This window comes from Phascolarctos cinereus, unplaced genomic scaffold, assembly GCF_003287225.1.
Source record: "Phascolarctos cinereus isolate Bilbo 61053 unplaced genomic scaffold, phaCin_HiC Scaffold_9;HRSCAF=440, whole genome shotgun sequence".
NCBI lineage: Eukaryota > Metazoa > Chordata > Mammalia > Diprotodontia > Phascolarctidae > Phascolarctos > Phascolarctos cinereus.
Window position 1 is genome coordinate 263,940,277 of NW_027556402.1, and position 14,530 is coordinate 263,954,806.

The 14,530-nt window shown below is 51.7% G+C and overlaps 1 protein-coding gene across 14 annotated transcripts in view; it reads right to left on the reverse strand.

Moving 5' to 3' along the window:
• The window catches only part of BRSK2 (BR serine/threonine kinase 2), a 174,462-nt gene that overhangs the window by 8,592 nt on the left and 151,340 nt on the right, over nt 1–14,530 (reverse strand). For 9 of the 14 annotated variants that reach the window (XM_078148691.1, XM_078148692.1, XM_078148693.1 and 6 more), the window contains 3 exons: nt 12,295–12,418; nt 10,709–10,889; nt 10,232–10,321 (listed from right to left, as the gene is read on the reverse strand). In XM_078148691.1, the coding sequence (XP_078004817.1) occupies nt 10,232–10,321; nt 10,709–10,889; nt 12,295–12,418 (395 nt within the window). Of the gene's footprint in view, nt 1–9,674; nt 9,772–10,231; nt 10,322–10,708; nt 10,890–12,294; nt 12,419–14,530 lie in introns of all 14 variants that reach the window. The other 5 variants (XR_013484134.1, XR_002321408.2, XR_002321409.2 and 2 more) reach the window with 1 other exon arrangement.

Consider the following 14,530-nt stretch of genomic DNA (forward strand, 5'->3'; position numbering starts at 1 on the left):
GCCCTTGTCACTTAGCCTTTCCAGAATTCTGACACATTTCTCTCCCTGCATTTCACAAACCAGTTCTTGAGCAGCAGGATGCCCTGTTTCCCATCACCATATCTTTGCCCTGGCTATTCCCCCTGCTTGGAATGCTTCCACTCCTCCATTCCCCAGTTGCTAAGAGCCTTCCTTCCCAAACTCCCTTGTGGTCATTTTGTATATATTCTGTATCTACTGATAGTTGTCCCCCACTACAGTATATGTTCCTTGAGGGCAAGGACTGTTCTTTTCTCCTTCCTCCCCACAATGGCCGAATCAATATTCCTAAGTCACACATCTGGCCAAGTCACTCTCTGGGGCAGGGGCTTACAAAGCTCCCTAATGCCTCCCTCCAACATCAAGGGCAAAATCATTGTCAGTTAAAGCAAGCTCCTTCACGCACCATCCACCACAGCCATGCTGGCCTCCTTGCCATGGAGGTTAAAGCCTGACCGACCTCTCCAGACTGACTTCACGTGGCGCTCCCTCACACACCATCCATCATGGCCATGCTGGCCTCCTTGCCACAGTCCACATGTGGCTTGGATGTCCATTACACCTAGAATGCTTTCCGTTCTCAGCTCCCTAAATTCTGCCAAGATTCAGCTCCAGGGCCGCAAGAGGTTACTCCTGATTCCTGCCCCGGGACACCTTTGTCTGGCTCCCCTGCTATTACTTCATATTGATTTTGGATATATTTTACTGAATTTTTTGTATATGCATTCCTTCCCTCTGGTGAGATGCAGCCTCCCTTCAGGCAGCTGCTGGCGTAGTGCCTGGCACACAGGCAGTGGGAATCACCACCTTTAAAGGGGCCAACCTGTAGGTGCCCAGAGGAAGCAGCTCCCAGATGCTCAGGGATGGTATGTCCTGAGCCTACCTGTTGGGCGTCCTTCCCTTGCTGAGAGTGAAGGGGACAACACCCAGGTGCCAGGAGCTCTGAGCAAGGACCACCCCCCACCCCCAGAACTGACTAAGAGTCTCTGAAGGAGGAACTTTGCTTAGAAGAAAAGGTCCCCCACCTCCAAGAACCTCAGAGCAAAGAGATCTATTCCTCCAAGGAAATTTGGCTGTTTCCTTCATGCATGGGGGCGATGTGGAGGCTGATCAGGAGGCCACAGGCAAAGGAGCCTCTGCCCTGTGGAGATGGAGATGCTTGGGGGCTGGGTGGAGCCAAGCCCATCAGACCCTTGCCTGGGGCTCTGGCCCCAAATCTGAGGCAGTGGAGAGTTGGGGGAGCCCTTCACTTCAGCTGTCAAGCTGTTCTAGGGTCGAGACTGACTCAGCCCAAATAGAGAGGAGTCTTGAATGGCCTGACTCTGGGAGCTGGAGCTGAGGCCTCAGTGGACTGATCACAACCTTCCTCAGAGGGAGGGCCCTCCAGCTCAGGGAGCTCGTGAGCTACAGGAAAATGTCTCCTGCTCTTCTCGCTCCTTCCAGGCCAAACTCAAGCCCTTGGTAGAGAAAGGAGAAGCTGCTGGGTGCTGACCAGGAGAGACAGTGTGGTACAGTGGGAGGTGGGTGGATCTGAGCTGCTTGAATAGCCTCAGGCCAATCACTTCTCCCCTGCCTTGGGCTCTATTTCATCATCTATACAATGGCAGGTTGGTCCTCTAAGCTATGTAGTGTGAGTCACACCAAATGACAAGACTGGGTTCTCTGGATGACAGCTGAAGTCCTAGAATGATGCGCTCCTGGCAAAGGGCAGATTGAATCTCAGAGCTGAGAGACTCATGAATCTGAACAAGAGAGAAATCTGTCCCAACAGCTCTAAGACTGGATGACACAGAGGACATCTGCTGTGTGAGAGCAGGGGAGGGGGTGCCCAGTGAGCCATAGGAGGAGGGGTTAGGGAAGGGTGGAGGAGCTTGGGAGCAGCCAAATGAACCTGAAGCTTGAACATGGGGAGCCAAAAGCCAAAGCACTGTGCTGAGTGCTGGGGTGAGAAACATGGTTAGAACACAGAGGTGTCAGCACTTGTTCAAAGATAAAAGCGGTGCTAAGAGGGTGATGGGGTCTCACAGTCAGTTGAGAAGATGTCCATCTGTTTGCACATCCCTGTACCTGAGAGAGACTATGGTAGAGACTGTTTGGGTGAGCATACCTGGAAAGGGAGTCAGAAATGACAAGACCTATGGAGCAGATGGAGACTATGGATGATGCTTCTCTAGCACCAGGGCCCAAACTGGCCCAAGTGATAAACACAGTAGTGTGGGATCATGTTAACTATTGAGATGATAGCACCATTGTTGTCACTTCACTGACAGGTCATTCTTCATTGATGAAGGCATCTGCTACTCTGGCCTCAGTTCTGACCAAGAAAGGTCAGGAGAACAAAGTTCCCACCTCATCTAGAGAGTTCCTAATAAACAACAAGGGGAGGGGGAAATTGAGCACAATTGGGTTTGGATTCTATAATTCAGGAAAGCAGATTTCAAAGAGTTCAGAGATCCCATGGTAAGAGGCTTTAAAGAGGAACAGAGAAGGCTCTCAGAAGCACAATTCCAACAATGTGAGTGCAGATGATCTCAATAAGAAAGTAGAGGAAGAAACATTTTTAAAGAGTCAGATGTGGCTGCAAAAGGACCTCTCCGATAAACTCTGATCAGAGGAGGACCGATCCATGAGCTGGAAGGAAGGAACCAAATCAATCCATAAACACTTGGTAAAAGCTGACTGTGCTGAGTGCGAGAGATACAGAAAGAGGCAAACAAACAAAAAACAACCTCAAGAAGCTTATAATCTCCACACCAAAGACTGAAATGGATTTTTGAAAACAGGGAAGGGAAGAAGCATTTATTCAGTGCCACTGTGCACTAGGCACTGTGCTGGGTGCTTTATGAACAGGATCTGGAAGATGACCTTCTAGAAGAAACCGAGGCCTGTAAAACACACGAAACAATCACTGCAAGGAGGAGGGTAGAGTGGACCTATGATTTAGGGAAGATGGTGTAATGGCGACAGGAGATAGAAATAAAGTCAAAATCCTCCAGTCTTATTTGTCTACCTAGAAGCAAGATCTTCACACTGAAAGAAGAATAACAAACACACTGAAAAGGAAATATAACTTCAGAATCAGTGAAGTAAGAGTAAGAGAACAGGCAGAGTTTGTGTTTCCAAGCCGAGAAAAGGGCCCTTCAGGAGGGAGCAGACTTCATGGCTGACCTAATGCTGGTCATCTTCAAGGACTCCCCAAAGAAAGTGAGGAAAAGAAAGCATGCCAGGAAGACTGGAAAGGGGCAAACACACTGATTTTCAGAAACACCTGGAGGGATCAGTGACCAGTCAACAAGCATGTCATGAACACCTGTACTGCGCTGGTTTTTCTGGGGATACAAAGACAAGGAAGGAATAGTTCCTGGCCTCAGAGAAGTTAGATTCTATGGGGGACAGTAACATGGGATCCGATCCATGTGGTTACTCTCTGCAGTTGGGGATGACCAAACCCATTCTCAACCTGTGAGCCCATCACTCCTCCAAACGTATTCCCCTCACTCCACCCAGCCACACACTGGAGACATTCCTCTCAGTCCATTAACGTTGCATGGATGCTGATGGAGCACAAGGGCTAGTCATCAGTCACTTCTCACTGTGGCTTCATGCCTGGCCCCCTTTTCTGTCTTAGGTCTCTGATGGGAAAGGGAAATGGGAGTTTGGCAAACTGAACTTGAAGCACGTCTGCCCCAGCAAGACGTGAGGATGGAGGATAAAACGCTTAGGGAAAAAAGGGAGGCGTGGGAGTGTCCGAAGGTTTACAAAAAGCTTTACAAATGTTACCTCATCTGAGCCTCACAACAATCCTGGAAAGAAGGTGCTATTATGATCTCCATTTTACAGATGAATAAACTGAGACAAAGAGCGATTGAGTGACTTGCTCAGGTTCAGACAGCTAGTAAGTGTCTGAGGCTGGATTGGAACTCGGGTCTTCCTGGCTCTAATATTCGGTCCACTGCACCACCCGGTTATTTCTCTTGGCTCTCCTTTTTGTGGACTGGGTGAAGGACCAACTTCAGAGTATTTACTGGTGAAATAACACGAACCTGGAAGTCTCTAGTGGTGTGCTGTTGGGTTTAATGCTTGCTGCTGTCCTATTGGACACTTTCTCCAATTAGCTCGATAGAGATATAGAAAATACACTTATCAAATCTGTCGTGAACTCTAAAGGAGGGTCAGTCTGTTAAATTCACCAGAGGAATATAAGCTCCTTAAGGGCAAGAACTGTCATTTATCTGACTGCCATTGTATCCCCAGTGGTGCCTTGCACATAGTAGGTGCTTGGTAAGTACTCCTTGAATTGAATCGGGTTGTCTAACAGAATCAGGATTCAGAGGATGCTAGAAGACTAGGACCCAAACTAAATGAAAGGAGGGTGCACTTGGGTGGAACAGTCAATGATACAAGTGCAGGACATGGGAGATGGGACTTCACAAGGGGGAGGGGCTGGTGGTGACCAGCACTCAAGATGTGAAAGCAGATACTCCTCCCTCCTGAGAGCTGCAGCACAGCCCCTGCCCCCCACCCCGGAGCTAAGAGAGAGAGCTCACTGTGTGGCTGTAAGCCTCCTCATCCTCTTGACCTCAGCTCAAGAATTTTAGTCCTTTCAGCCAGTGTCCCTGCTATGTATCAGGCACTGTCAGGTCACCAGGGGTAGAAGAAGAGATGAAGAATGCAGAAAAGGCTCGGTCCTACTGAGAGGCAAGTGCTCCTCCTCTCAGAGCATGAGCCAGGCAGCTGGAGAGCCAGGTTTTTTATCTCAGCTTGGCCCCTCTGGCTGAGCCCACACCTCTCCCTGGGCCTTGGCCTCCTTTGCTATCAAATGGGGAAAATCAACTTACAAGTTTTTCTTTTCTTTCCTTCACCCGAGGAATCTGAGATTTGAGCCTGTGGTAAGGACTAGTGAGAGGGTAGTGCTAGCCTCCATCACAAACTTCAGCTTCCTTGGAGCCTTCCTCCAGTCTCCTTGGAAGACTTGGAGCAAGGAATGTTCACAAACACAAGTGATCCCATTCCATCCCATCTCCTGCAGCAGAAGGTCCCCTCTTATCCCCATTCGCACTTATCTTTGGTCTCTTGCTGTCCACTAACTGCTTCCCCGCTGCCTACAAGCATGCCCAAGGCTTCCCTATCCTCAGAACTACCTCATTTCATCTATCCATCCCTGCTAGCCACAGTGCCCCTTCTCTTCTATTTTTTTATTTTGTGGTAGAAGGTCATCCATTGTCTGCGCCTCCACTCTCTGCAATGTGGCTTCCAAGCTCATCATTTAAAGGAAATGGTTCTCATTAAAGTTACTAATGATCTCGGAAGTGCCAGATCGAGTGGCCTTTTCTCAGTCCTCATTCTCCTTGCCCTCTGCAGCACCTGATGCTGTTGTTTACTCTCTCCTCCTGGATCCTCTCTTCTTTCCAGGTTTTCAGAACACCCCTCCCTCTCTCTTTCTCCTTTCTCACTCTCTCTCTCTCTCTCTCTCTCTCTCTCTCTCTCTCTCTCTCTCTCTCTCTCTCTCTCTCTCTCTTTTCTTCTCTCTCTCCCTCCTCCCTCCCCCCACCCTGGTTCTCTTCCTACCTTTCTGACCATTCCTTCTCTGTCTCTTTTGTTGGATTCTCCTCCAGATCCCACCCTCTAACCATAGGTGTTCCTCGGGGTTCTGCCCTGGGGTCTCTTCTCCTTTTATATTGTTTCACTTGGGGATCTCATCAGCTCCCATGGATTCAATGACCATCTCTTTGCCGATGATTCTCAGATCTACTTACCTAGGTCTAACATCTCTTCTGACCGCACATCTCTAAATCCTTATCGGATATCTCATACTGGAGGCCACATAAACATCTTAAACTTGGCATGTCCAAACTGAACTCACTGTCTTTTCTGCCTCAAACCCTCTTTTGTTCCTGTCTTCCCTGTTCCTACCAAGGATGCCACCAGTGACCTAGGATTACAAACTAGGTGTCATCTTTGACTCCTTACTTTCTCATACTTTTTCGCCCCATATACTATCAGTCATCTAAGCTTGTGATTTCTATCCTTGTAATATTTCTGGTATGCCCCCCCCTTCTCTGCTCTGACTCTGACACCCACCAACCAGCTGCCTTTAATCACTTCATGCTTGGACTATTGCAACAACTGCTGGTGAGGTCTGCCTGCCTTAAGTCTCTTCCCCTCTGGTCCATCCCCCACTCAACTGCCAAAATGATCTTCCTAAAGGGCAGGTCAGACCACATCACCACCATACACTGCCTCCCTATCACTTCCAGGATCAAATATAAAAATTCTCTGGCTTTTAATGCCCTTCCAAAGCTGTTCTCCTCCTCCTTCCAGTCTTCTTACCCCTCAGCCCACCCCATGTGTTCTGCAGTCCAGTGACACTGACCCCCTTGCTGTTCCTCCCACAAGACACTCCATTTCCCAACTCCAGGCATTTCCTCCCTCACTCCTGCAGTGCTCTCTCCTCTAGTCTCTGCCTCCTGGCTTTCTTGGCTTCTTCCTTCACGTTTCAAGTTAAAATCCTATCTTCTACAAGAAGTCTTTTGGGATCCCCTCCCTTTCAGTCCCTTTCCTCTGCTGACTGCTGACTATACTGACTTTAGCTCAATTGTATATCTTTGCACGCTCTACCATTAAAGCAGGGATTGTCTTCTGCCTTTCTTTGTATCCCTAGTGCTTAGCACAGTGCCTGACACTTGGTAGGCACTTAATAAACATTTATTGACTGACTGACATGGAGTAATAGGACCTAGTTCCTGGACTGGACTGCTTGGCAAAAGCTCAGAGCCCTGCAGCTGATCCCAGGCACAGGATGCCTGGAGAAGGAGAGGCCTCCTGCTAGGGCTGTGTCTGTTCTCTGGGGAACTCGACAGCCATCTGTGTCTCTGTGAGTACCTCCTCCCATCCTGAGCAGTATGCTTAGATCTTGTCAACACCCACCTAGGGAGAGTAATGTTCCTGCGATGTGTTGGCCTGGCAGCCTAAGGAGACTGCCTTACTCTGGCCTACTGTGGGGCTGAAAGCATTCTTTCCATAGTGGTATCCTAGCTAGTCTTTCCCTTGCAAGCCCACTCAGCTGCTGGCAGGACAGTGCATGGCTGTCCTTGGGTCCTCCGGAATCACAGAATCACAGATTTAGAGCTGAAAAAGACTGCAGGGACTATCTAGTTCAATGCCCTCATTTTACAGATAAAAGCCCAGATTTTCCCAGGGTCACAGAGATCATAAATGTCTGAGGTGAGATCTGAACCAAGGTCTTCGTGACTCCAAGTTCAGCACTCTAGCCACTGTAACATATGGCCTGCTGCTTTCTCTCCCTAGCCACAGAGCAGGCTGGTGTAGCAGGTGAGGCCATTCCCATGAGGCCTCAAGGAGCATAGGGAGCAAGGCTGAGCTGAGCCTGGGCTATGGCTCTATTGCCAGTGGTTTCTTCAGGGCCCTCATTCCTAAGGGGCTTGGGGAGAGGCATAGTATCGGGGAGGGGTAGAGAGAACACCAGCCAGACTAGTGCCCCTGAGGCCTGCCTTCATGCCTCACATTTCCCACTCTGAGTTATGTCCTGGGCCCTTGGAGGGAGGGCAGGGCCCCTACAGTGCCATCCCTATGGTGCCACCTCCCCCTGCCCTTGGCAGCTAGCCTGGAGGGAGGAAAAGTTCCCTAGAGGCAGCACAGTGCTGGAAGGGGATACCCATCAGCTAGCTCACAGCAGCTAGCGCTGCCCCTGAGTTCAGCTCAGAGCAGGCACCAACCTGCAGGGGAGTCCCGGGAGTCTGAGCCTGTGCACCCCATAGAGTTCAGCTGGGGAAAAGGTAGAGTGAAACAAGCAGAGCAGGGAAGGTGAAAGCAGAGGAAAGATGGTGAGGGGACGAGCACCGGGCCAGGGGGGACAGGAGCACCCCGGCTCAGTCCTCAGCCACAGGCACATGCAGGCGACATGGACAGACACAGAGACAGTGCCCTCTACCACATTCAGCAGGATGCAGAGAAGGGGTTGCCATCTCTGACCCAGGCAGGCCACTGGTGCTGAAGGGTGAAAGCATCAGAGACAGGCCCCCATGCAGGGGTGGAGAGACCAGGTATCTCCAAGCTGGAAGGGAATTTAGAGGCTCCCTCATTCCCACCCCCTACTTTGCACGGGGCTTCTCAGTGTGAGGCCCCAGACCTAAACTTGATTACAATTCTGTTCCCCTGAAAGACCAGGGAGCCAATCTCAGGGAAGAGGGCTCAGGTGGGTGGGGAGAACACATCGTTCCATCTCTTTCTTCCCAGGGGCCCTGAGCCCATGAGACCTCCTCACTAATTCCCTTATAGACCTGCCTTCGAGATCAGCTTTCATTGACCTTGGAGCCTTCATGGATTCTGGCTTCCTTCTCCCCTTTCTCCTTCCCCTGATCCAATCCTTAGAGCCCTTCCCACTGGGCAGCTTCTGGCCACAGGGGATGAGCTCCACTCTCCACATATGGGATCTCCCCTTTGGGCCAGGCTCCCACCCTTCCCTGCCTCTTGGTCTCCCTCCTTCCTCTCTGGCCTTAGGTTTATGGGAGGGGACACCTAGGAAGGAGAAAGAGGAGAGAGGAAGGGATGGAATGGAAGAGAAGGAGCAGGAGGTCGGTGCGGGGCTTGGATGGGAAGCTAGAGAAAGAACAGGGGAAGGGAGGGAGGGAGGGAGGGAGAGGGGAGGAGAGAAGGCTGGAGCCCAAGGGAGGCTGTTGGCAGGCAGGGCCAGGCAGGCTCGGGGCCTGGGTTTCTAGCACTTTAGCAGAGAGTTGGGCGTTCAGTGGGCACTTGAGAAATGCATGTATGCATAGGTGGAGGGATGGAAGGAAGGGTTGGGTGGATCTGCTGGAACTGGAGAAGCTGGTGGCCACAAGAACGGAAGTGAGAAATAGGGAAGACAGGGCACCAGGAGCCTGGAGGTGGGCCTATGAAAGCTGGTCCCACTGGAGCTCGCCTGATGACCACCCTGAGGGCCTCAGGAAGAACAGCTGAATTCACTTGGTCTGTGTCTGGCAGGCTGGGGGGCTGTCTGTCTGTCTGACTGGCTGTCCAGATGGCTGTCCATCTGTCTGCCTGGCTGGCTGGCTGTCTTTCTGTCAAGCTGTGTGTCTGCCTATTTGTCAGCTGTCCGTCTTTCTGTCTGCCCACTCCTATGGCTCTTGGCCTGTGGCTCGGGGATGTCCTGCAGGGATGCTCTCCCGACACTCCTTGAGCCTGCTCCCTCCAAGGTCTGTCTCCCTCCCTGCTCCCCACCCCTCCCCACCCCCTGTACTGGGCAACTGGTTCCTCTGAGCAGGGCAGGGAGAAGATAGGAAGGCAGAGGGAACCTAAGGGCAGAAAGGAAAGGCTGGGGGTGCCTCCCTGGCCCCTGCAGAGGCCTTCTTCTGGACTTTCTCCCCTTTGGCCAGGCAGACCAGTGCCCCTGGGGACACCAGAGAACTCAGCATCTCCTGGGTGGCCATGAAGGGCTCCCGAGTCCCTTTCTCCAGGGCCTTGCTCTCTGCTCCCTGCAGAGGCTCAGACAGGCCTAAATGTGGCCTTGGCTGGCCCAGAGAGGGGAAGAGGAACTGAGGAGGGGAAACCTGGCTGGCCCCTTCCCCTCCCCTCCCCTCCCTGGCTCCCCCGCTGAGGATGAGAAAGAGGCCGCCTGGCCGAGGCTGGGAGTGCCTTACCTGCTACAGTCTCAGAGGCTACTCTCGTAGCTGGTGGCCACCTTCTGGCCCTTAAACACAGCTCCCCAGCTTAGTCCTGGAGCTGAATGGGGGGTTTCTACAGTGGACAAGAGGGCTCCTTTTAGTGTGGTCACACGGCAAGGCGTGCCCCAGTCAGTCAGAGATGCCTGGAGCCTCTGGCAGCTGAGGGCGGCCCATGCCTCTGCTTGGCTTGCCCCAGCTCAGGCCAGGCAGGGGGCTCTGCTCACTGAACACAGGGGCAGGTGTGGCAGGGCAGCAGGGCACTGAGGGAGGCGGAGGCCGGGTGGGGAAGCAGAGCCAGGAGCAAGTAGACGAGGTGGCAGCAGCGGGATGGGGTGTGGGAAGGACAGGGGTGGCATCTGCCCAACAGCAACCCCTCTTGCCCAGCCACGGGGGGCAGGGGATCTGTTCCACTCGCTTCTGCTCTCCTGGCCTCTCCCCATTGGACCACACTGTACCATACTGTCTCCTCCCCTGACTGGGGAGGGGAGGCCTCTGGAGGAGTCAGTGGGCTCCCTGGTGGGCCAGCAGCTCACCTGATAATTGCTGGACAGATGGCTGGTCATGTGTGCTTAACAACTGGGCCTGAATGGTCTCCACCACCCTCTTAAAGCGACGGCTTGGACCTGGAGAAGGCAGGGTAGGGTGGAAGAGAAGCCTGGTCACTGTGGACTGCAAGGGAACCACTGGGTCCTGGTGGCAGGGCAGAAATAGCTGGGTGTCCCCAGCCCAGGACCCCCACCCCACCCCTTTGACCCCAGGAGGCCCCTTTCCCTTCCTCCCCTGTGGCCCATTAGCTGCAGGACCAGGGAGGGTCACTAGGGGATGACGTCCCTGCTAGCCCCGCCCCCCTTTGAGGCCAGGCCCCAAGGATTCCCAGGAAGCATCGTCGTGGCCTTTCAGTGCAGGACAGTGACCAAGCCACGTGGGGCCCGGCCAGAAGCTGAGGTTGTTCCCCCCCACCCCCCACCCCGGTCCAGCCCCAAGCTCTGCTCTGGCACTGGGGGAATCACCTGACAAAAGTGTGAACGTGACTGAGTAGATGCCATTCTCCTTCTGCGCCTCTCCACCTTCCGTGTAGGTGATGTCCACCTGGAACTTGACGGGTTTCTGGAAGACAGCCGGTCCACCTGTTGACTTGTACTCTGCGCGGAAGCTCGTCTGAGAGACGACACTGTGGCTGAGACTGGGGATCTGTGAGGGAACAACGGGGGAGAGGACGATGAGGCCCTGGGAGGGGTGCCCGAAGGGAGGGCTCAGATGGGAGGCCTTCCTCAGCTTCCCCGGTCGGTTGTCAGAAGCTTTCTGACCAGGACTGGGGAAAGGGACCCTTGGGAGTGGGGAGGTAGGATGAGCCAATGACTAGGAAAGGGAGGAGCCTTCACTAAGCTCCAGCCTCATCTGTTAGCTCAGTTTTGCAAATGAGCCCACACTTAGAGGCGTTTCTTCAAAGAAAACCCAACTGGAACTCAATGTGGGGTTTATCTGGTAGGGAGGCCTGGCCTTGGAAACCAGTAAGGAACTGAGCATGTCAGGGGAGGACGCTGGATGCTGCACTGAAAGCCATTAAGGCCCAAGCTTCAGGGAAGCAGATCAGGACAGCGGGTCTGGAGCCCCCCAGTGAAGGGGCAGCCTTCAGGAGATGGAGAGGACTTTGCAAATGCCATGAAGCTGATCTCAGGAGTCCGTGAGGACCTGGGCTTCAGTTGGTGACTATGAAGGCTCCCCAAACAAGACAGATTCTACCCAGATCTGGGGGGTCCTCTTGGTTCCTTTACTCATGCAGATGAACACTGGGGTTCCCAAATGCTATGGGCCAAGAGAGGATAGAAGCGTCCAGGCAAGCCATCTAGATGGTCTCTGGGGGCAACCCCAATGTGATCTCCATATCCTTACATGTCCCATACCCAGCATCATGGTATAGGGCTCTCCATTCTGGGGGCCACATGACACAGAGCCTGGACCCCACCGAGTCAGACCTGCTCTCTCCCCTGTAAATCCCCCAGCACTAATCTGCATGTGTGGTGTTCAGAGCCCAGTGCTTGGTGCTAGGGGAAAATCAAAGTTTAGAGAAGTCTATGCTCCTGCCTTCAGTGAGCATATGGAAGACAGCTCTTCTGCCTCCCCAAACATTCTCCTCTAGAACAGTGCTCGGAGCCCTGGAGTCAGGAGAATCCGAGTTCAAATCCAGCCTTCTATTTCCTCGCTGTATGCCCATGGGCAAGTCTTGCCTCTATTTGCTCATCTTTAAAATAGGGGTCACAGTAGCCCCTGCCCCCCACTTGTGAGACATTTGTAAAAGTGCTTTGTGAGCATTAAAGGGCTCTTTGAATGCCAGCCACCATCATGATTAATGAGGCAGTGGGTAGCCCCTTGGAGCCCCCAGTGACTATGGTGGCAGCTGAAGAAGGGGGCTGCTGGCCATTCCTCCGAGGCTCAGCCTGGGAACAGTGACCAGAATGAAGACCTGGGCTCCCTGTTCTGTGTTCTGGGTGAGTCTGTCAGCAGCCATGTGGCCAAGGAGCCCTTCACAGGGTTGGCCATGGATCAGCCCCAACAAGGCTCTGAAGTCAGCGGCACCGAATCCCTGACCCCTTACCGAGAGGAAGGCATGCACAATATCAGCTTTGATGGAGCTCAGCGGCTTGTCTTTGATGACCACAAAGATTTGCTCTTCTTTCTCCAGGTTGATAAAGTTACCAAACCAAGACTTTTTGGCGAGCCTGTGGTGGGGCAGAGCAGGACCGGGCAGGGGGGAGGGGAAAGAAGAAGGGGAAGGAAAGGAGACAGAGCATGCTGTTGAGATCATATGTTGCCTGGGAGCATCTCATACAAGGCTCCCGGATGTTCCCATCCTTTGAGGAGGGCTCAAGGGCATCAGCGATGGGATGAGGAGAGGAAAACAGACCCAGGGCAGGACCATGACAGGGAGCTGGGGACCTGTCTGCCTCACCCCACTGAGCCCTGACAGCATCCCCAAACTACCAAAAATGTTTTCAAAGGTTCAGCCATGATATTTCTGTTCTGGCCACACTCTTCTTCCCCATGGTTGCCAATTCAACTTGCTCTCCCTCCAGCCTAACTGTGCCAGCCCCTCTTCTTGCCCCCATTCCTCCTGTTTAGGCAATATGGGGGCTTCCCTCTAACAAATGTTATTAGTATCTCTCACCCCAGACAAGGCCCCTTAGAAGCTAGACACAGAAGAGGACAAAGCAAAGGCCAAGGGGATGACCCCACCTTTTAAGGACCCTGACAGACTACTCCCAATTGCTTTCAAGGATGAATTTACAAAGAGAAGTTGAATACATGCACTCTGGGATGAAGGCAGCTAAGGATCGCCACAGTGCACAGAGTACCAGGCCTGGAGTCAGGAAGACTTATCTTCATGAGTTCAAATCCAGCTTCAGACACTCACTAGCTGTGTAACTCTGGGCAAGTCACTTCATCCTGCTTGCCTCAGTTTCCTCATCTGTAAAATGAGCTGGAGAAGGAAATGGCAAACCACTCTAGTGTCTTTGCCAAGAAGACCCCAAATGGTGTCATGGAGGGTCAGATGTGACTGAAATGAATGAACAACAATGAATTCTGGGGATAAGTGTTGAGAGACAAAGTACAAGCTAAAAATTAACCAACCAAACATAGATAGAGCTATATGTTGAGAGACAGAGAGACAGTGACAGAAAGAGACAGACTTAGAGAAAGGTATCCCCAATGAAGCATCTCAGAGACCTGAGAGGTCATAACCTTATTGGTAAAAGCATTGAACAAGACAAAGCCAAAGATGAGGCTCTGGTATCCACTACCAGGAATTCCTCTTTGGTAACCAGATGGTTACCAAATGGTTATCCATGCTTTTGGAGATGGTCATCATAACACTAGTTCTGAATTTACCTACAGTACGTATCATTCCACTCACATTTCATTCTCCATTCATAAAATACATTGTCAGAGAACTTGCTGAAATCAAGACACATTGTAACCATGGCATATTGCCAACTCTCTCAACTTAGTGAAATTCTATCGATTCTGTCAAAAAAGAAAATAAAGTTAGCTTGGCATGACTTGGATTTGTGAACCCAGGCTGGCTCCTGGCAAAACCCAACTTCTCTTCTAAATGCTTATGCCCATTGTGGGGGATGCTGTCAAGTTTCTTGTCTACAGAAGTGGCTAGGTGGTGCAGTGGATAGAGTGCTGAGCTTGCAGTCAGGAAGACTAGAGTTTGAATCTTTCCTCAGACACTTACTAGCTGTGTGAACCTGGAAAGCCACTTAATCTCAGTCTCCTCAACTGTAAAATAGGTATAATGATAACACCTATCTCCCGCGTTTGTTGTGAGGATCAACTGAGGTAAGGATCCTACAATGCTTAGCACAATGCCTGGCATACAGTAGACACTAGATAAATGCATGCTATTATGATTATTTTGTAGTTTCCCTACCTAAACTTCCCTCCTTTGCTCATCTCCTGATCTCCACAATTCCTTAAAGGTGAGTGACAAAGCTCTGAGATTACCCCTCCAGATGGTTCTTTCGAGAGACAGAACCAATTCACTAGGAAGGGCATGCCTTTGTGAAAACCTTCCAGCATGCTGGAGAGCTCCTTGAGAAGGCATTCTGAACTCCAGTCCTCTCTCCTTGTCTTCTTCACTGGACTCATCTGTGAATTTGATATCAGAACTTCCTCCTTGGTCTCCATCCTAGCATCTTAAAGGTTCTATCCTGGGACCATGTCTTTATTTTCTGACTTCCTAGAGTCTGTGGTCCATGTGGTAGACATTAACTTCCCTCATTCTGACCAATTCCAAGATGGTGGACATGGCTGCTTGTTTCCAAGGT